General features: G+C 41.5%; 1 protein-coding gene across 1 annotated transcript in view; it reads right to left on the bottom strand.

Moving 5' to 3' along the window:
• FBXW8 (F-box and WD repeat domain containing 8) overlaps positions 1–22,296 on the bottom strand; it is a 69,701-nt gene that overhangs the window by 37,901 nt on the left and 9,504 nt on the right. Inside the window, exons 3-5 of the mRNA XM_019539356.1 lie at positions 19,909–20,073; positions 18,990–19,078; positions 189–346 (exon numbers count right to left, since the gene is read on the bottom strand). Coding sequence (XP_019394901.1) covers positions 189–346; positions 18,990–19,078; positions 19,909–20,073 — 412 coding nt within the window. The remainder of the gene's footprint in view (positions 1–188; positions 347–18,989; positions 19,079–19,908; positions 20,074–22,296) is intronic.

Below are 22,296 nucleotides of genomic sequence, written 5' to 3'. Positions count from 1 at the left end.
ATCAGTTTTAATGGGTGCTATGTTCCAATGCCTCCTAATGCATTTAGGGTTATTGGCCAACTTTTTCACATAAAAGCAAGTGTGTGTGTGTGTATACAGGATTATAGACACACAAAAAGCTGAGCACAGCTGCTTCATTTTTGTAAAGCCTTTTTTTTTAAATAGGGAGGAGAGTTATGGTTACTTACCATCCTCATAAGCTGCTACAGCCAGAGAGCTGTTTATCCTCACAAAGGAGACATATGGCTGTGGTCCAGGTTCAGCAGCGCCATGCATTGATTCCAGGATGGGGGCTGTGTAGTCCCAGGTGCGAGTGTCCCACAACCTCACATCCCCTGATGTATATCTGGAAGAGAAGGATGCTATTGATTCCAAAAATATTTTTGAGAAGATTCAGTGGGGAGGAAAGAAATGAGAAGAGAATTAAACACCACTCAGTGGATTTTATTAGGCTTAGATCTATGGCACTACAACATAGAAAGGTATCTCTAATTCTCCTTTTATTTACGCCGGATTTATATCAACATAATTCCACCAACTTCAGTAGAGTTATTCCTGATTTACACTGTTGAGTACAGAATCCGGCACATTAAAGGAAGCAGCCAAGAAATAAGCCTTTTACAGTAATTCTTATTATTGTAGTTATAAATGATACCAACCACATATGTTAACTTTCTAGAAACGATGCAAGGAGAGTAGGGTACAGGGAAATAATACAAGTAGTAGTGGCTATAACTTAAGAAAACCTAGACCGCAGTTTATTAACCTTTTGCCTTGAAATTCCTCTCTTTGGAAGTACAATAAATGAAAGTTTACTGGCAATAGGTTTTTACACTATACTGAGAATTAATGCATGTTCCTTATCCATGCAAATTTGACTAAGCTCCTGAAGACTATTTGCTTTGCTCATATAATTCAGTCCTGCTTTCAGAATACAAGCAATGCTAACTTCTCATGGAATGCTCTCTCACCGAGACATGTCGTTTCTGCTTTTATTTTCATTTGACAAAGCAACAAAATGCAAACTACACTAGCCACACCTGATTTCAGAAAGCATGTTTTAAAGGCACTAACCACAGAACCAAAAAAAGGGGGTGGGGGAAAGAGTTGGGAAGAGTACTGGATGCCTCCTAATGTATTTAGAGCTCTTGGCCAACTTTTTCACATAAAACTAAGTATGTGTGTGCATGTATACAAGCAGAACGGAGATGAAACAAGTGTGCAGAAAGAACATAAAATGACTTATCCTATGTATCAGCTCCCTCTACTACTGGTCAAAGAGCACTATCAATTTGAGGTGGAAAGAACATATGAATGGCGTACTTAGGCATTTAATGTGGTCACAGGAGGTCTGCAACTCTGAAAGCTGTAAAACAGCATCTATTTCTTTTTCCATTATAGCACAGATCCAGATAGGGTTTTTACAAATGAAAAACTACCCAAGGCCACACACCCTATGGACTGTACCAGCAAGGGCTGCACAGTCAGCACTATTATGAGCTAGAGGTCCCCCAGGCTATACTTCAGATGGGCACCTCTACCTTTGAACTACACATGCAGGGGCACCCTGGCCTCACCCTGAGCTTCCTGGCTATAGACTCTCATGCTAAACTGCGCAGCTCCGAGTCACCTCTTGGGGCAGAGGCAGGAAGTGGAAGGATAAGAGTAGAATGCAGACCCCAGCCAATGCTTGTCAAAGTACAGGGGGAGCTCGGAGGGAGGGCTACAAATTAACTCCACAGGCTGTCAGTTAGACAGTCCTAAGATAAAGGATAGGCTTATGGTTCAGGCACTTGACTAGAAGCCCAGAGACCTTGAATTTGCTCCCCCATCAGAGAATACTCTTGCTTCTGAACCATAAAGTACTTTGGAGGGTAAATTCCTAAATCTCTCCTGTTCAAACTGCTCAACAAATATTTATTGGGCCTGAAACAGCAAGAAAGAACCATAGAGTTTGGTGGTCAGGGAATAATTTGTGCTGTGGATCACAGAAAAAAGGGACATGAACTTTGGTATTCTGCCCGAGTGCTGTTTGATACACACTGGTGGTTATAGAGGGGCACCTTTTCCTCCTCAGTTCAGTGAAAAAACATCCAAATCCTCTGACTCTAGCTCTTCATTTCCAAATTTCCAGTGCATTTATTAAAAACAAGTTGAAAATGCCCAAAACAAAACAGAACATTTTAATTCATTTTGTTTCATATGTTTCATTTAATTCAATGGGCTGTTTTCAGTTCATCTAAAAATGAACTGTTTTTATTCCAGATTGACTCAAAATAATTTTTTTTTGATTTTTCAGCTTTGTCACAAAACCACTAAAAACAATAATTTGCACAGCTCTGCTGTCACCCCCTGAACATGCCACAAGTTGAATTCCCCCTGTCCCCCTGCAACCATGACATTTTGGGCGTCATTATTTCTGAGATGCTTTTCATTCCCCTTCACGTGCCTGCACAGGTAGGGTTCATAGTTTCACGCGCATCTCCTCAGCCACAAAGACAAAAAATCTTGTTTTTCCTCTTTTAACAGGAACCAGAGATTGTCCTAGAATCACATTTACTCAGGAAATTAAGGCTTTAAGAGAAACAAATTATGTTAAGAATTGATAACATTGTGCAGCAGAATATTCACCCCCAGGATGAGCAGAAGAAAGCAACAGTATATACCATTACACATAAGCATATTTGTTGGCATTTATTCAGACTGGGGAGTATAAAAAACAACCATGAGGGTTGGGATGGGAGTTAAAAGGCTTAAGTGAAACTATCAGGAGAGAAAGAATCTGATATTTTTGTGAGCTCTGCCTACCTTCGCTACAGAACATACAAAGGGAATGCTCCAAAGCTCAGAACATGCCACCACTCATAACAAAAAGCAAAGGGCTGATTGGTATTGGATCCTTAACTGTAAAATTACATAGCTTTTAGTGTCCAAAGGAGTTTTTAAAACTATAGCTTTCTTTTAATGCTATTGTAAAAGGCAGCACTCTGTCTGTAAAACCCATAGTTCTTTCAAAAATTTTAAAGGAACAGGAATTCTTCCTTTCTATTTAAAAAATTTCTTTTTACAGCAAGGCAAGTGGCAGAAGAATGTGGTGCAGAGTGTACAACAGGCTCCCAAATGATACATTTATTATAACATACCCAATTAAAGCATGCCACCTTCAACAGAATGACAGAATTGGAAGGGATCACCCTGGCCAGAGTGCAGTCCCGTGTGAACACTGGCACCCCTGTAATAAATGTTTTTGTGGGCCCTTTTGGACAAACTTCAAATACTTTTTAAGGTTTCTTGAGCAAACATAGTTTTGATGATTGAAGCTGAACTGACCTATATAATCAAGTCCTTTATCAGAGACCAGGTGTAGTAATTCTAAACCTATTGTCTGGTTGTTTGTTGAGACTGCCAACAAAGGTGACAAAGATGACAAGTGCACTTTTACGCTAGGGGAAAAAATTCTAGTTGATTTATAATAGAACAATAAAGAGATGCTATTTTCTATTATATGGGCAGCATTCAGCTGTTTTCTGTTTTCTGCCCACTGTTCTCATTGGTCAAATTTGGTAACAAATACATACAGCTGTACCTCTTTTGACCCAGACTGCTCGCCGAAATTCTAGGACATGCAGACTGCTCCAGTTAGAAGAAACTGATGATGGAAACAGTTTATTTACAAACATTTACCCAAGTCCTGTTTCCCTGAACACAGGAGGGATCAAAGAACAAGACACAATCCCTTTGCCTGTAGTTCCAACCGTCTTCCAGCCAAGACCCTGGTCCAAAAGCTCTCTCTTGGCATGTCTCAGAGTCACAAAATATGTGTGTCCATGCTGTGTCTTGTTTTCAGTCATCTCTTTCTATACACTTCTGTTTCTCTTCCCTCCTCACTACCAAAAAATACTCAGCAAAGCTTCCCAATCCAGACAGTTCTAACTGATGACTGGACTCGGATGTGCTTTTGTTGTGGGCAGTGACAGATTTGACTGTCTCTTACACTTCTCTTAAATGAAAGACAGCAGTTATACTCACCAGTTTCAATGAAATTTGGCACAACCAGTATCAACACCCATTCCTTAAAAACGGCCATTCAGATACATACTTCACTGAAAATAAGATTACCAAACAAGTCTCCTAAGCTAGAGCGGTAGACAAGTCAATATATCTGCATCCCACCATCTTCAAATAGCAGTGTCTACTCACAATGCATTTCTGGATTGTTTCAAATAACCCACGCCCTGTCCATCCTCTTATTCCAAATGCTGCAAGGATTTTTCCCCAAACTATTTACCTGACACACCAAGCATCCAGTCAGCACCCCACACCATGACTTTCCAGTCATGCCGATGTTGGCAAGAAATCTTTTCAAGAAAATGCTTGCTCACCTACCTCTCCACCTCCTGAAATATTCAACGACCCTGGAAAATCCTTCTTTTAAATGCTACAGGCAGATGCATCTAACTGGTGGCCCACAGGCTGCATCTGACCTGCAAGGAGTTAACACGCAGCCCCCAGGCTCGTGCCCAGTGCCCATTGCTTCCACTGCTCCAGCTGCTGTGGCAGCCGTGACTGGAGTCTCTGGGGTGGGAATGCAGTGGGAGCCCTGGTGGGTTTCAGGTGGGCAGCTTGTGCTGCTCACATGGCAGTTGGAGGAGGGTGGGGAAGGGGCTACATTTATCATTAGCTTCAACCTTAAGGTGATCTTCAAGTCCATACCTACTGACCATCTACACTGTAAATCCCTAAATTCAAACCCCAGCAATACTCCAGACCAACCCTAGAAGCTCTGCTGAGCTTCCAGATGCAAGATTCACCCTGGCCCCACTTACTTCTTGGCCCTCCCCTTTCTGAAGAGAGTTTGGAGTCCGTGAGTGCTGCAAGCCTCATGCACATGGAGTACATGAGCAGCAAAATTCCCTCCTGCTGACTTCTGACCCTTCTGCAGCTCATTCCTTTATTACCCATGAGCAGAGTCTATAAACACACCCCAGAAGAGTTTTGCATGTGAACCTGGGATACATCTTAGTGGTTTGCACAAAAACAGTGCAGCACAATATGAAAAGCTTTGCTGCAAGCTACAAGGTACAAGGTATAATACAGATGAGGAAATGCTGTTCTTGTGGCCCTGGCCAGTGAAGACAACTTCCAAGTTGAACTTATATATCACTAAAGACATTCCCTTAATGTCTCTCTTTCGCTATTGTACTGTTTGTAGCTTTTATATTTCTGTGACTATATATATGCTCAGTTATTCTTTTTGGCAATGTTGTTATAACTCTGAAAAACCATTCCTGTAATAAACCTTAAGAAAGTTACTATATAAAACACTGGCATGATGGATTTGGGTAAATAAACCTGTTTTAACGGACCAACAATTAACACTTGCACTTAAATTTTAAAAACATTAACCTTTGAAACAGTTCATTAAGGAGGGACTATTATTTGTTTGCATTTTAACTATGAACTGTATTATGCTTAAGTAACTTTGTCAAGGCTGTCGACAGCACGTTACAGTCAAACTGAAAAACAACCATGACTAATTTTACTAGAGCAGTGATGTCAAATATATGACCAGTGGGCTAGATCTGGCCTATGGAACCATTACATTTGGCCTGCCAATAGTCTGGCAAGCTACCGAAGTTGGTGGGGGGTGGCCACTGGAGCATACCCTGCTGCAGAATTTGGGGTCCCTAAACCCCTGATGGATATTACCATTGGTGGCAGGGAGGCAAGCAATGGCTCTGAAGATGCAGCTCTCATTTACCCCACTGTTGCCCACTCCTCCCCTAGCACTACTCCTGTTCCCCCACCCACTCTGCCACTCAATACCTGGCTTGCACTGCTGCCCACTCCCAGACTCACTGCAGCTCCTGCTGGCTCCATGAATCTGGCCTGGGAGGAGACCCACAGTCCAGATCTGGTTCAGGGTGAGTTTGACACCTCTACTTGAGCAATTTTGTAGATACCTGCTTACAGAAACGGTAACTTAACTGTTTTTTACAGTTAATAGCTCTAAGGAGGTAAATCATTTTCTCAGTCATTTCTCTGGTGGTGAAAGTGGAAGAAAGGAGTTACAAAGAAAGCCCATGGCCTGTCTTTGCTCACATTCCAGGCTGACTCAGCAGTGGGCACTGAAACGCAAAGCGAACGTGGAAGGAGCTGGACACGTGGGAGCCAGGCACTGTTCTAATGAAGTGGTGCTGAAGAGGCAGACAATTTCATGTGAGGGAAAACAATGAAAAGCTGGACAAAAACAAAATCCGACTAAAAAAGCCTAACTAAATTGGATAGCAAGAGCCAGAACAAATCTGGGGAAGGGGTGAGGAAGGCTGATTTCTCTCCAGAGCCCCAGATGTCTTTATCGTTGCCTAATGACAATTATACTCAACCAATTAAGACACTGCTAGCACAGTTGCATTGTTAGTAAGCCTTTGGCCCCCAGTATTGATGGCTGTCTAATTAGAGTTTGTGCAAAGTACAACTGCAACTAATATGTAAGCTGACAAATACACAAAAGGAAAAAAAAAACCTGTTAATAGGAGAATTTTCAAAACAGAAAGTTCAGTCATGCAGTCCATGGCATCAATGCAAGCAAACACTGAGTGCCATTATCCCCCTGCTTTACCTGTAACACATTAGAGCATGTTTGTGATTTTTCAGACAGCATGCCTAGTAGTTAGTTGTGCATGAGGGCTGGTCTCAGTGTTTTAGGAACCTTAGACAAACATTTGTGTAAGGTGGTTTAGACAGGGATGATCCTGCCTTGAGGAAGCGGTTGGACTGGATGGCCTTCTGAAGTCCCTTCCAGCCCTACTTGTCCATGATTCTGTTTTCCTTCAGTGTCCCTAGTACTTACGGGGGGGAAAAAATCTTTCCAATGAAATAGTTTGGACCAACTGTCACTGATTTTCTATAGCAACAGTGTGTTGATATAAACTTGTCAGGTACACTACTCCAAGTACAGGTTTCCCTTGCTTTATGCTGTACGTGTGTTAATAGAAAACAGTGCAACTACTCAAATTCGCATAAAGGGAACCTACTTTGCAATGTAACAAATAGGGAGACCTCAACTGGACTGACCCCTAGGCCCATTTCTATCACTGTTACAAGACAATTTTGGTACTCACCAACAGCAGATAGTATGGTGCTGCTGCCAGGTGACTTCATGGCTCATAGCTCCTGGCCCACCATGTTGATGGGGCTGGACTAGGCTGGGCTGCAGGGGCTGGTGCTGCAGAGGAGCCGAGTGTGGGGCTGTCCCTGGGCCAGGGGCTTCACAGCTGTGCTACCCTCATGTGTGGCGCTGGCACAGGGATGGGGGGTGAGGAAGGGGCACGGGGCACGAGTCCGTCCCTGGCTGCAGGTCTTCGCTGCAGCCTCCATCGCCTCCACTGCCATACCCACAGCGGGATCTCTCTCCCCGCACCTACTAGCACTGCACATGAGGGGTGGCATGAGGGTGGTGCCACTATGAAGACCCTGGCCCAGGGACAGCCCCGCACCCAACCCTGGGCGTTGGGGGGAGCGAGGGGCATGAGCAGGGCCAGGAGGTTGTTGGGGGAGGGGAAAAGACAGCACATGGCACTGCTCCCTGGCCTACAGCGTCATTCCCACAATGCACTGTACAAAGCAGCTGACTGCAGGCTTCCACCACACCTAGCGCATAAGACTGAATTTACCTCACATGTAACGAATTGTCGGTATAAAAAGAGTCATCACATAAGAGCGAATTCGCACATACAGAACCCGCATAAAGCAAGGGAAACCTCTACATAATTCCAGAGAAACTTGCTACTTTTTAACACCAAACATCTGCAATAAAGAGGCTCCAAAATCAATTTATTATTCTCACAATTCTTTGAAATATGTAGCAAGAAAAAAAAATGAGAGATGGGGAAAACTTTTACTTCACAGTTAGTTTTAGTTTCCAGAAGGCAAATTTTGTTCTGTTTCCAGGTACCTGTGGTGATCAACAAAACAAAAACCCAACAACTTTGTTTCAGGCAGTCAGTGACCATCTGTTAATACTCAAAAGATCTGATTATGAAAATCTTACAATGTCACCACTCTTATTGAAGTCGGTAGGAATTTTGCTCAAGTAGTGATCCATAATCAGAGCTCAGAAATTTAAACAGGTGCCTGTTGATAAGCAAGTAAAATAATAATGAGCACTTTGTACTATCTTGGTGCATCGAACATCTCAAATCTTTCATCTTTATTCCAGCAACAGCAACTAACTAGTCCTTCATGAAGTTAATCAAGGTATCCAAGTCAATAGACCCTTGTGTACAGTTTTGGTTTTTTTGGGGGCAGGGGAGCCTCAGTTAAACATGCTAAACCACATAAGGCCTTGCTTACTCAAATCCTTCGAAAGCTTCATCGCTTCCACAAGGCCCCTGCAAGTGACCTACAAACATCTAAAGGATGTAAATATCAGGGATGCAGAGGAATCATTTAGGATAGGATATGGGAGTATAACTGGAATAGTATGAAAAATGTATTTATAAAAAAAAGTGTGTGGGGGGGAAATATGATCTGAATATCAGGAAAAACTTTCTGATGGTAAGGGGAGTGATGGAAAATTGCCATGTAAATCAATACTAGACAAAGCAGAAGGTTGGGGGAAACAAAACAAAAACAGCCTTTGAAATAATCATGCAACTGGGAGACCAAATTAAATGCCCCTTCTCATTTTTAGTGTACATGACTTGATCCTGCTGTTAGTTTGAGTAGCTTGTCATTTATTCAAGACCAAGATTTTATTTTATGGGCAAATTATGGATACAAGCCATTTTTGGCAATCACAGTAGTGAGTGCGAGACACTGAATCCAGAAAATTCATTGTAGGCATCACTTTGATCCAACCCCAAGAAAATGGAGGTTAACAATACCCAACAGAGTGCTGCTGGGGAAGGCATGTATTTCTTTTGTTGCAAATCACTGCCAGATGTAGCAAAATAGTATTTCAGCAGAGCAGGCACTAATAGTTACAGAAGCTATAGTGAAATTAAACAACTTTTCAATTTATGAAGGGCATGCAACTGCTGCTCCAAAGGAGGGGAAACAAAACAGAAAACTTACACTGCACCCCAGAGCTTTTCAGCAAAATAAAAATCAGAGAAGTGAAGAGAATTACTAAAGGTTAGGTGTGCCATGTATAGTCACGTTCAAAACTGAATACGTTTCTGCCTTTGAAAAAAATTGGGAGCATGTTTAAATCTCAACTTGGATTATTAATCCTCTTTTAAATCCAAAGAGAAATAGAATTTTTGATGGAGATGGTAGGTTTGTGTCGTGTGTGAGTTTTGTCCTCCAATATCACATTTGCTTGGTTTGAAAAAAAAAGTATCCTGAAAGCTAAATTAACTAACAGTACTAGAGTGCCACACAGCCACCAAAACCATAGTTGCTGCTCTAACATTAGCAGGATGGCCCTCGACACTTCAGCAAAATTATTTGAAAGAGGACAAAAATGCAAGGTGGTATAAAACAACTTCAGACTTCAGGTGTGGAGAAGACAGCTCAGTTTAGAATATATGAAGAGATGTGTTCTTGTATTATGGAAAGCCCAACACTGCACAAAACAAGCAGTACAGTATTAGCTGAAATTAAAAGCAGTATTTGTAACAGCCCATAGGCATCAAGTTATTACAGTCTAAAAATGCAATATCTGAATTATTAGCTGTTATCAAACTGTTTCTTTTGGGAGGTGGGCAGTTGTTTTCTAAGAGGGAGATAGAAGTTGCTTCTTGTCTTAATTGTTCTCCAAAAAAACCCAACAACACAACAATAGAAAACTGGACTTTGTATAACAAAGTGAACTACTGCAGGTTTTGGCATACTGGCTTCATTAAGTATATAAAGAGTCTCAAAACAGCACTGTGCACCTTGATACGTGATAAGAGCTTTTGGTAAACCAATAGCTTAATGGTCAGAAAAAAACTGAGGGGGAGCTTCTAAAAGAGCCAGTTTCAAGTTTCTCCTGGTGGTTTCACCTGCAGGCTCTTTTTCACTAGGTGGCAGCGAAGAGAATACACTTGTCACTTTGTGTAACCTGACCTACCTCATATATTTTGTAATCTGCCCTTGCTGAACTTATGATGTCATCTGTTTTCAGCCTTCCTAAAAGGTGACCTGCAAAAGATGCAATATTAAGCTCAGATTCCAACCCCCGCTCCCTCTTTTTTACTATGAGGGAAAAGGTCATGAAAGCGTTACTTGTGTGTTTGCTTCCTTCATACATCTTTTTGTTTTATTTTTACATTTAGGCTCTGCCTTACCTGAGAAAGAACCACTGAAATGGTGGTATCACACCAGAGGAGTGTGAAAGTTAAGTAATTACAAAGGGAAGGGATTTTTTAGTCAATTTAAAACTTCCATTTTTTTCTTTTGGATTAAATGGCTAGTTAATATTGTTGGCATCCTCACAGTATATATAGCCTGCGTAACCCAGTAAACTCTATAGCAAAACCAAGTTAACCCAGAGTTGAAGTATTAAAAAGTGCAGAAAAGTGTTTTCTAAATGTGTTGGGCTAACTTCTTACATAACTAAGCAACTAAAAAAGGCAAAAGCCCCATCTTTATTTAATGCCATCTGCACTTCTAACCAAGAGGAACCCAAGTGGGAGCTTACCTTTGCGAAAGAAAATACAGCAGATCTCACTCTCATAGCATTTGTATGCCATTTATTATGACCTAAACCATAGTTCTGGCAAAACTTCTCGACAGGAAGTTTTTTCACACAAAAGCAGGATTCTGCCACAGTCAGGAACAAGTCATGCAGGGTGGTTTAATTTAGTTGGTTCAAGCAAGGTGCAAGTAACACCAAGGTCACAGGTTTGGTCCTGGGCTGGACTAGATGATAAGCTGAGGTCACTTCCAGCCTTACTGCTCTATGAGTTTAAAATGAGCACCCCTTTTGCTTCTTATTTCATCTCTACTAATGAAAGAGGCAATACCATTTGTGCCAGGTGCATTCTTGCCCTGCATGGAGAAAAAGTGTTAATCTGCTGACTTACCCTGGCATCCAGAGTAGACAAGTTCCATTATTCCTCACCCCACCAACTAAAGAAGATAAAAATGAAGCATCCCTAAGGCAAGAAACAATCTAAGTGGGAATGGATGCCATGCAGGGAGGGGGAGAAACGTCTAAACAGCCAGCTCATGTAAGCTTTACATGTGTTAGTCTTCAATTAAAAACACTCCAGAATGTGGGGTAGGTTCTAAGCCCTGACTCTAAGGGCAGTAGGATTTGTAGGCAGCAGAAATCAGATCAGACTCTGTGCTACACATCAAAAAGACATGTGAGCACATGTAAAAGATGCAAGATAGAAAGCATTTTACTCTTTCTTCTCCCACATGAAGAAACTTAAAATGTCAGAGGCCGCCCCTCATTTCTGAGCTCTCTGAATACAGCTCTCCCTAGTGTTCTTGATTTGGAGCGTTTTCAGTTATGTACAGCAACAATAAATACAGCAGCAAAGGAAGCACACTTCCATAGACACAGAGTGTTAGATTGCTCAGGGATCAACATCTCATAATAAGAGATAAAGGAAAGGTTGGAGTGCTTCAGTTGTTATTTTGAAGAAGGAGCAACACAGCAAAGTGACCATTAACATGGATGTGGCAGTTGAATGGAGCATGTAATGTATTTCAAAGACATCTGGACCTGAATATTCAAGTTTGAACCAGTCAGACAGCAAAAAATAGTTATTCCATCAAGAAAGCAATTTCATTTCTTGAAACTTTACTGAATGTAATTGTTGGCAACATCAATTATTAATACCCCAGTTCTAATGAGTTTTGTCAGGTAGGGCTTTGAGTCTTTCTGCTATCAAAATGGGCAGATTAATAAATGACTCCATCTTCAGCAGGGTGGATGTTAAGAGGATGAAGTAAAGAGACTACCGCTAACATTACTGGGTAGGTGCGCATTATCTTAGGTCAGTGGATCTCAACTGAGGTGCCTTGAGAACCTGCCGGGGGTATCACAACACTGCCGCCACAGTGGGCTGTTTTCAGGAGGTGCATCAGTGCCAAACTGAGAAACGGATACAGCTGAGTGGTGCGGCTGTCTGCATTACGTTACGCACGCAGGCACACTGCTTTTGCAGCAGCTCATCCTGGTTTGACTCCAACGTGCTTCTTAAAAGGTGAGGGACATGGGACAGTTCCATCTGATAGTAGTCACACCTATCTCCTAGGGTGTTACTGTTGTGAAGCAAAGCACATGGCATTACACTACAGCAGCAGAAGTAAGCATGCCATGGTACCCCCTTGACCTGTCCCCTTCCCTCTCCAAGCCTTGTATCCTTTTGCCCATGCCCTCAGCACTCCCCACATGTTGCATGTGCAGCCTGGTGCCTCCTCCCTCTCAGCTGGGCACCCCCAGGCTCTGTTCATTAGGGTCCCAGGGTTGGAGTTCAGGGAGGATTGCCTTGGGATAACTAAAGGAAGAGCCTGGCCTAGCAGTTCCCAAACCCCATCCGTGACCTGGGCCGTGTGTGGGAAAATCCACTGTTGCACTGGGAGCAAACATGTGTTAAGCCGTGCAGAGCAATGGGGCACTCCCCACCAGCAGCATGAAAATACTGGGATAAATGTAGTATAATTATATAACCAAGTAATAAGACATTAATTCATAAAAGAACTATGTTTATAGTACATTATCCATAATATAGTGATATTCATTTTTAAATGGAATGCCACTATAATTATGAAAAGTTTTGAAGGGGAGCTTGAGTCTAAAAACTTTGACAGCCACTTACTTAGATGAGTCTGATGAATGCTTTTAGAGGTTGCTACGGAAGGGCTCTGCAGCAGTTCTTTTCACCAAGTGTGCTACATTGAACCCTGATGTATTTAGGTACTATGAACGTAATCTTTTATGTCAATTTATAAGATGCTTAGGTTGGTTTTGATTTTTTTAAATATATATTGATATATATAGATATAGATATAAACTACAATAGTGTTTAAGATGGACATGGGGAAAGTCAGTGTCTCTTTAAGAGGATCCTTTGAGACATGTAACTGTAGAAAGGCTGGTGTATACAACATTGATTGGGAGTGAGGTAACCACAAACACCACTGTCTCAAATGAAAAGGGATTCAAGGTCTGACCCAGAAAACAAGCATCGTAACCACTGAATAAAACTTTAATGATAAACACAAGATGCTCTGCACACAGGCCAGACTGAATTATCTGATGTCAGGCCATAAACACAAGGCTCTTTTAGAAAGAGGAGATGTTAGCAGCCACCTTCAGCTTGCAGCTCAAGTTGCGCTAAATCAATCCTTGATATTCTGCCATCTTCTGGTTTAGGTTTTGGCAGCAGGATGGAGAAAATGTAGAAGGCAGGGAAATAAGTGATGGATTTCCCCAAACAGGGAGCGGCCTCAGAGACCATGTTTTCCATCTTCATATCAAGAACGCAAAGTAAGACTCTAACTCCTTGAGTTCCATTACAATGACTATAGGTTCCAAAACAAACCTGGGCAGGCTAGTAGAGTTTATTCAAGCCTCTTTTACACATCACAGTTCAGAATTTGAAATAGGAAGTTACCTTCTTAGAACTGATCATCTGTAACCTGTACAAGTTCTCTTTCAGCAAAGTTAAAAAAAATCCTCTACAGCAAGCAAAATGAAGATACACTATTTCATTTTCATGACGTGCTGGAACAAACATAAATCATGTAGACTGTATTTATTAGATCATGGTGATATGATCACATAAGAACGGGCAACATGTAGTGTTCTGAATGTTAATGTTTCAAAGCAACTGAAGTGCTAATTCAAATTTCATCAAACAAAATAGGTTTTAATATAATCTTTTACAATTTTTTTTAACAATCCACTCCCTGCATATAGTTATCAATATGCTTAGCTTCATGTACATAAGACCCACTTAAGTCACCAGAATTATTCACATTTAGGCTAAGCATGTGCCTAAGTGTTTTCAGGATTAGCGACATAATCATTCCATCTAACAGATTACTTATATTTACACCCAGAAGTAAATTGACTTTGGTTAACCTCAGCTATTAAATTACTTCTGTACTACTGAAACAATACAACAGCTAAATATTGATCACTGGATTCATTATATTTTTATGACAAATTTGAAAGCACAATGCCATTAAGTACAATACTGCAAGTTAAAATGGTTTGATTCCAACAACCAGATACTTCAATGTATCCAGCCTATTTAAGTACCTTCTACTCATTATGAGAAGTTGATAAAGCATATTCCTTTATTGTTAGTTAAACTAAATAGTAAGTTGCAGCTACTTTCTTGTATGCCTATCTTGTTTTATTTATTGCTGCAAGAATTAATAAAACATTTAAACAAACACACTGCACTTCAAAGAAAGATAAGAAAAGACCCAAAAATATCAATATACCAAGCCAAGACTCGCTGAAATAAAATCTTTTTGAACTCAGAAGGAAATGAGAACTGTAGACCCCCAAAGACCCATTTCCCTTGATTGAAAAAAAAGCAGAGCATAGAAGATAGGACACTTGGAAAACAATGCCAAGACTGGAAGATGAGGACACCTTACAAATGGCAAACAGCCTCAGTTGTCTCAATTTAAAAAAAGCGTGATTTTTTTTAAATCAACTGAGCAGTTCTTGGACCTCTTGGAAGAATCAGAATCTGCATGTGATTGGTAGAGTGATCTTGACTCTCTTTTGGAAAACTATGCAAGATTCAGGGATTATAATTATGTTCACAGCCATTTAAGACTTATGCTATTATAGAGTTTAAGTTGAACCCTGCTTAAGTTTGTTACGTTTTCTCAGTAGTCTAAAACATGTAGTCAAATCCTTATAACCTCTGTAGAATTTCATTTTATCACAAAGATGCCCTGATTTCTGCAAAACTCCAATGCTGCACACAGGAAAAAAAATGCAACAGCCTCAGGAAAAATAAACACACATTTTTATTGGATTGCACATGAAACAGTATAATTACAGTTGGGAGGGGGGACTCATTATTTATTTTTAAATTGAAAACTAAACATTTCAAAGCAAATTTAATCAGCTGCATGTGAATTGATAGCACACTGGAGAAAATGCCAGGAAGAGGATGAGGCCAGTAAAACTTGAGGACATAACTATGTATGCATTTGAGGCTTCTGACACCCAAAAAATACAGGAAGTAGCATTTGGGAGCCTGGAACAAATATTGGGGAAGATAACTGGCTAAGACCAAGGAACACACTGCACAAGGTGTGGGATATAAGGATAGCACCATGCTATAGGTTGCTATCTATAGAGTTGCGTCATCCCTATAAAGGTACATCAACCTGAGGTCTACTTTAACAAGTCAGTTGGTATAGCCCAAGGGAGCCAAAACAGCAGCCAAGAATTGACAGTGCAGAGTGGAATCCTAGTCATACATAATATCTTCCTTCTATGCCAGCAATAAGTAGTGACAACTAGGCTTGGCTCTATACCATCAGAGGAGTGCCTCCCTTTGCATTTGCACTAAAGGGAACCTTCCATCACCTGTGACTTTATGGTCAGAACTCAACACGAGCGCTGCAGTACAAAACAGCCAGAAAGCACCCAAGGCTCTGGCCTATTAGCTGGATGCTACAGCTAATATTATTTATTCCATGAAACGGAAGAAATCATTTCAAGCTTGACCTGAAAAGTGGTAATTCAGGCTGGTTTAGGTGGATATAACAGCACCATCTTACATTCAGTTTCTATCCCCTAGCATTGCAAAGAAAACATTTCAAAAATAGAACTGAAGAAAGTGCAGACTGCAGGCACATGGTTCTCTAGCAAGCTGTGGTTTCATAATAAATTCTACATCAGCAGTGAAGAATGCAGGAGTCCTGCTAATGACAGCAAAGCCAGACAAGTGACTGCAGTAACAATAGCATTATATAAAAAAGTAAAGGTGAAGGCTATGAGAGGGAATAGGAGAGTACAAAGCAGAGAAGCAAGCTACAAAAAGAAAACTTGTGGAGGACTGGTAAGAGTTTAAACCTAAAATTCTCTTTCTGTTCCTATCGCTTAATGATTTAAATTTCAGATCATACAGCAGCCATGCAATTTAAAGACAGCTGATTATGGGTGGGAACTTGCAAGAGTCCTCTGAATTTACACGGTGCAACCGTTTCTATAACCAGTTGAAACATTCAGTATTAATGTGGATGTCACATATTTTATGGGCATGTTTCTCTAATTCCACAATACATAAACACACTGGTCACACAAAGCATTGCCATAAAACGCTACACATTAAAGTGTGACAGGACTAAGTCCTAAAACTGCCCTTATATCACCATTTCTATTTACTTGCGTGTCTTCTTCTAAAGGGCCAATCATTACTAGATTTAAAATTCTGCATCTAGTTGGATGGTTACAGTAATATCATCACCAACTATGTAGCATAGGAGTTCAAGACAGATGAATAACAAGGGTGGCTACAAAACTCGAAGAAATTAACTTTAATAAAAGACTGTTCAGTTCTGCATCTTAAATAGAGTCCCATTGTGACAAGGAAGTAAGTAAAGAAAAACAGTTGTCTTGTCATGGGAGAGAGAGAAATTTCTCTTTTGAGTCAAGAACAGTTATTTTGTATTTACAAAACTATTTCCCTATAGGTTTCTACAGCATGAAACTTATCCTTGATGTTAATGCAATATAAAGAATAGGTTCATTTTTTTCAGGCAATGTTGAATTATATACAGAAAGTAAACAACGTTTCAATTTAGGTGTCACATTTCTCATTTCAAAGTAGGTACATGAGATTAAGTTCTTTCTCCTTTCAAACCCCTGCTTCCATGTTGAACAGAACGTCTACCCATTCTTTTTAGCCATCTTACTGAAAGCTGTATTCATGCATTGGTTACTGTAACGCCTTCACTTTCCAGCCTCCCATTTCAATCCTCTCTTCTCTCTAGCTTATTTAAAAAGCCACTGCTGAAATTAACTTCCTGCCTCCTCATAATCCCCCTTGTACCTATTCACTGTTTCACCATGTCAAACTAAAACTTTTTTCCTGCCTTCAATACATTGCACCTTCTTACATTTCTAAACTTGTCCCTTAGGTCCTGTCTATACTCAAAAATTTGTCCTGGTGTGTCTAGGTTTACATAAAATTGATCTGAATTATGTGTTTCCACAGGTTTCACCATGTTGGTTTACCTAAGCCTACATAAAACTAATGCAGCTTCTCTCTTGCAAACACAAAACTTTATGCTGCACCCCACTCTCTTGTCCCTAAAGTTAAACCCTACTCTCTTCCATTTTCCTCTCCCAGTACTGGCTATTCACTTCTTCGGTATCCCACACTTTCAGAAAGTTTCTCATGCTTGCCATCTCTCCTGGAAATCTATGAATTCTCATGTATAACCTATCTCCACACTCTTATGTGTGGTTCCTTACTGTCTAATATATTTGGCTTTCCCTGTAAGAATTAGTCCTGTCCCAATGACGGATATCAGAGCAGGCTCTTAGTATAAATACACTATGCTGGTGCATGAAAGTGACTCAGCTGTAAGCATCCATGGTATAATATATAAACTACTGTTGCTCCTAGGTTATTTTTAGGTCAGTAAAATCAATATGAATTTGCAGTGGTGCAGCTACCCTGGTGCAAAAACCCCTTGAGTTTTGCTGGTCTTAGACTGCAAGCTCTTTTAGGTGGGACATGTCTCATCATATTTTGTAAGATTCCAGGTATACTTGTGGTTCTATATAAAACAAGAATACTATGTTTCTATAGCACAGGGGTGGGCAATTATTTGGGCCCGTGGGCCACAAGCAGTTTTGGAGGCAGTCATGGGCCAGTCTGCACCCCAAGCTCCCCTCTGCAACAGCCTGGAACCCGTGTGCCCTGCAGCTCCTCACCGTCACCAGTGGCCAGCAGCAGCTGAGCGTGCAGCCCTGCTGCATGGGGCCTCAGCCCCATGGAAGCCAACTCCAGCCTCACCCCAAGGGGACTGGCGGGGACCTGCGTGCATAGCCCAGGCCCCAACCCACCTGCAGCTGCTCCAGACTCATCCCAGCTGGAGCAGACCAGCTCCAGACCTGCTGGGGCCTGTGCACACAGCCCTGATGCCAGCCTGCCCCCGTGCCTGCTCTGAACCAGCCTCCTTGTGATGAACAGGAGCAGCAGCCAGACAGAAACTGCTGCTGGGCATGGGGGCTCCTCTACACTGCAGAGAGGAGCCACAGGGCAGCTTAAGTGCACAACCCAGGCGCCTGCTTTTCCCCCAAACCCAGAAGCAGCTTCTGCCCAGCTGCCACTGCTTATCTTGGGTGGGCAGGTCCAGAACAGGCGCAGGGTAGCCCAGGGTCAGGGTTGTGTGCGCTGGTCTGCTCCAGTCAGGGGCAGCCAGGACAAGCCAGGCCAGGGCCACGGCTAGGGTTGTGTGCGCAGGTTCTCCACTAGTCCCCATGGAGCTAAGACTGGAGCCCAGCTGCAGAGCCACCCCAGCCCTGCTGTGCACTTGGGGGCAGTGAGATGCACCACAGGCCAGACAGCGCCTGGATCAAGTGGGATTGAGGGATATGCCACAGGCTGGACAAAGTCCCTCCGAGGGCTGGATCCGGCCTGTGGGCTGTATTTTTTCCACCCGTGTTATAGCACATAACAAAAATTAAGAGAATTCAGACAGGACTCTTGCTGTTTCCATTTGACCTTTCCTTAACTTCCTAAAACAAATTTTATTTACTATTTAAAGAAATCTGTTTGGTTCTCAGTACTGAGCTCTCAAAGCTAGCAAAGTAAGTGTCCTTTTATTGATTTTTAAATATATACGGCTACTCTGGAAGGACTTGTAGTAAAGAATTACAACTACTTCTGCCTTGGAGGTGGTGCTTATAACCTGGATGAGAACTGCAGCTGGAAGATTTAACGGTTTCATATTATGTCGGTCTAGATTTTTTTTAATTAGTCAAAAAGCAGCATGCAAGAGTTCACAATGCAAAAAATTCCTTACATGTAAGCATTAAATAATTGTATACGTACCCTGAAATTACAACTCCATCACAAGAATGTACGCTGCACAGAACTTTGCCCAATTCATACTGCAGCTGGCTCACAGCTCCAACACGGTTCTGCATGGAAATATAAGAGCATAATATTGGTATAGACCTAGGATTGTCTAACAACAAATTCACTTTCCTATTCTCCTACTAGTGCTTTTTTAAGGGATCAAATGGCTATCCTGCCCATGTTAGTGGAAGCTAAAGGAAGTAAAGTCCTCCTTTCTGCAAGTCCTCCCTTCCACCACACTACTGTAAGTTTCACAGCCACGATCTCCTGTATTTTTCCCCTACATGCCCTGTATCACTCCAAAATTTGTCATCACCTAAAGATGGGGTAGAGCAACTTACTATCACCCTACAGATCAATATGGCTTTGTTTAGCAAAGCTATACTAACCAGCTAGAGGAGGAACATTTATCTTAATTCACTTGAGAAGAATCATGTACATTAACTGCTCAGTGGACAGCTGTAAGCCACCACAGACTAAGGATCTCTCTCTTTCAACATATTAAGAGCTGACAGGGGATGGGCTAGAAAGAATAGAGAACAATCTGCAAATAGATGGATTCCCCTGAGAACTCTTCCCATAAGTAAAGGCCACAGGACTATGTTTAAAAACATCCACTGCAAACAACCCTAGAGCTGTTGGTTATATGACCAGAAGGCACAGAAGTTACCAGTGCACATCCCCAGCGTGAAAACAAGACAGAACACAACACCTCAAGAATAGGGATACAGGTTCATGAAGCCCTCTGTTGCTTTCACACCTTTTACTGGCTAAAAAGGCTGCAATACAGAAGCTCAAATTTCATTAACAGCAGAATGCCTGATCTGAGCTGGGTTCCCACCTTTCTGCACAGTCGTCACTGGGTACCATTCTAGAAATCTCTTCATTTTACCTTCCAGTTTGTTCTTAAAGTGTGTTCTTTGGCCCGACAATCTTTAAGCGCAAGCTTCCAGCAGGAACCATCAGAGATGCTGTTATCAAGCAGGTATCCTTCCTGTTGGCACAACCTATACCATAGTACTTCATCTTCTGCAAGCACCTTCCACGTTCTGCTCACCTAGAAGCAGACAGCAATGAAAAATATCACATTAGACAACTACTGGGACTTAATTGTCTTCCAAATCAATACATCTGTTTTACCCTATATTTGTGACAATATACAATTTTTCCTTTAACAAAAAGCTTACATTTTGTAGGACTTTAGTGGAAGGACTGGAACTGCAGTACATAAAAGAGCACAAGAGCAAAATATTTTCACACATCCTTCAACTAATTCCTAGCAGCACCAACTAATATCAATTTTTCATATCCAGACTTTTAATCTAAACTAATTGGGGGAGTGGGGATGGGAGCTGAATTCCAAGAGAAAGCCAGGAACTAGGTAGCATTAAGTTCAACACAAGTGTGAATAAGAATTTGTTTTCATACTTGCACCTAAAAATAACTCCCATCTCAGCATCATGCCTCTGAAACCCTGCTGACAATGACTGATTAGGAGCATGACAGCAGTGAGATGCACAATATTGTATTACAGTACACATCAATAGGAATTAAAAATTAACCTAAATTTTTAAAGTAGCCTCAAGTTGCCGCCCTTTTCAGAAAGAATTACTTCTTTGAAATGAACCATATGCCTAGATTTATCATTTTAAAGATGTAAGGGTCCTCAAAGGAAAGAATTACTTTAAGCATAGATTGTTTTTTTGTAATTCTTGCTTCAAAGAACAGAACAGTATGCAGTGAGAAAGCTTTGTGTCAGAAAAAACTACTATCAATGGCTGCTTACAGATGAGGGGGACCCCCCCCACAACAAACAAACAAACAAACCCCAGCGCGTTAAGCTTGGCAAACCCCTGCACCAAGCACAGCGCATGCCCAGAAGAGGTATCGTGTCAGTTTGACCCAGCTTGCTCAATGTCTGTATAGCTTGCATTCTTCAGTAGGGCTTTTTGGCACTTCAATCAAATAATCGATTGAACCAGCTTTAGATAAAAGTGCCAAAAAGCCCCGCTGAAGCACCTGATCTATACAGACACTGGGGAGCTGGGTCAAACAAATGCACTTCCTCTTCCAGTAAAGCACTGTTTTGTTTTGTTTTTTCATGTCTGTCATGAGACCGGTGATCAGCAACACGCTGGCTCAGACAGATGCAGATCTAAGTTCTGCATTATTTTTACTGAATTACTATCAGCAGCTTAGTACATGTTTTCAGTCATAGGCTTGTAAGTGCATCTTTTAAGTTTTCTATACCCTGTAAAGTGACCCCGTGTTTACACTACAGTTCAGCTCAATCCAAAGTCACTGAAAATCATCAGAATATACCATATAAAATTTAGGAAGTGCAGATTAAGATAAGAACTGCCCCATAGATGTGGGGAGGTGTTCAGAAAACTCAACCAACCATAAACACCAAATGACTGCTGTTGATTTGTTTGGAATGTTAACCAAGGAAGCACACATGGTGCAAAAACACTTTACATATCTGGTGGCAAATACGCAGTAACAAGGTCTCCTCTGTAAGCCACAAATGACTGGCATGATACATTTTGAAATGGTGAACAATATTAATTGCTGCTGTCTTGATTCCACCGAGGCACAAAGAAGTGCAGTTGATCCAACTGAAACCTTAACGCAGCCTCAAATGTCTTTCCAAACTGAAATGTCATAAAGAAGCAAGAAAAATGGTATTACAGTATGTACTGCAGATCTCAGTTCCTCCAAGGAAAGGAGAGAGTTTAATATTCACCCTTCCCAGGGAACAACCCCCCAAAGGAGACTGCAGCATGGGTACAGTACTGAAACAGGAATAGCTATATAATGACATTTAACAGTTGGCAACTGTGATTGAGTGGGAAATAACCCTTGGAAGAGACATAGGTCCCCATGGTGGCCAAGTAGCCTGCAGAGATTTTTAAGGTCTGTAGCCCATAAAAGCTACTTTCTCTTGGATACGAGTACCCAACCCCAGCAGAGATTCTAATTAGTGACTACAAGACTCAATCCAAACTAAGTCATGTAGGTTGAGTCAGTTGTCATCACTGGACTAGAGTACTGATTTGGGCCCAAATTATTCACTTAGAAATGACAACTTGCATGGTACCTTCCCTACTTATATATGATTTAATTAAAAAAGAACAGAGACTTCAAGCGGCCATTGTTTCCATCCCAAAATAGATGTGGTCAAGTAGTTTCATAGATTTCATAGACATTAGGGCTGGAAGGGACCTCGGGAGATCATCAAGTCCAGCCCCCTGCCCAAAGGGCAGGAAGTCAGCTGGGG

Source organism: Crocodylus porosus, unplaced genomic scaffold (assembly GCF_001723895.1).
Source record: "Crocodylus porosus isolate Cpor-Errol unplaced genomic scaffold, CroPor_comp1, whole genome shotgun sequence".
Classification (NCBI taxonomy): domain Eukaryota; kingdom Metazoa; phylum Chordata; order Crocodylia; family Crocodylidae; genus Crocodylus; species Crocodylus porosus.
Note: the sequence above shows the minus strand (reverse complement) of the source record. Positions and strands in the feature narration are given on the sequence as shown.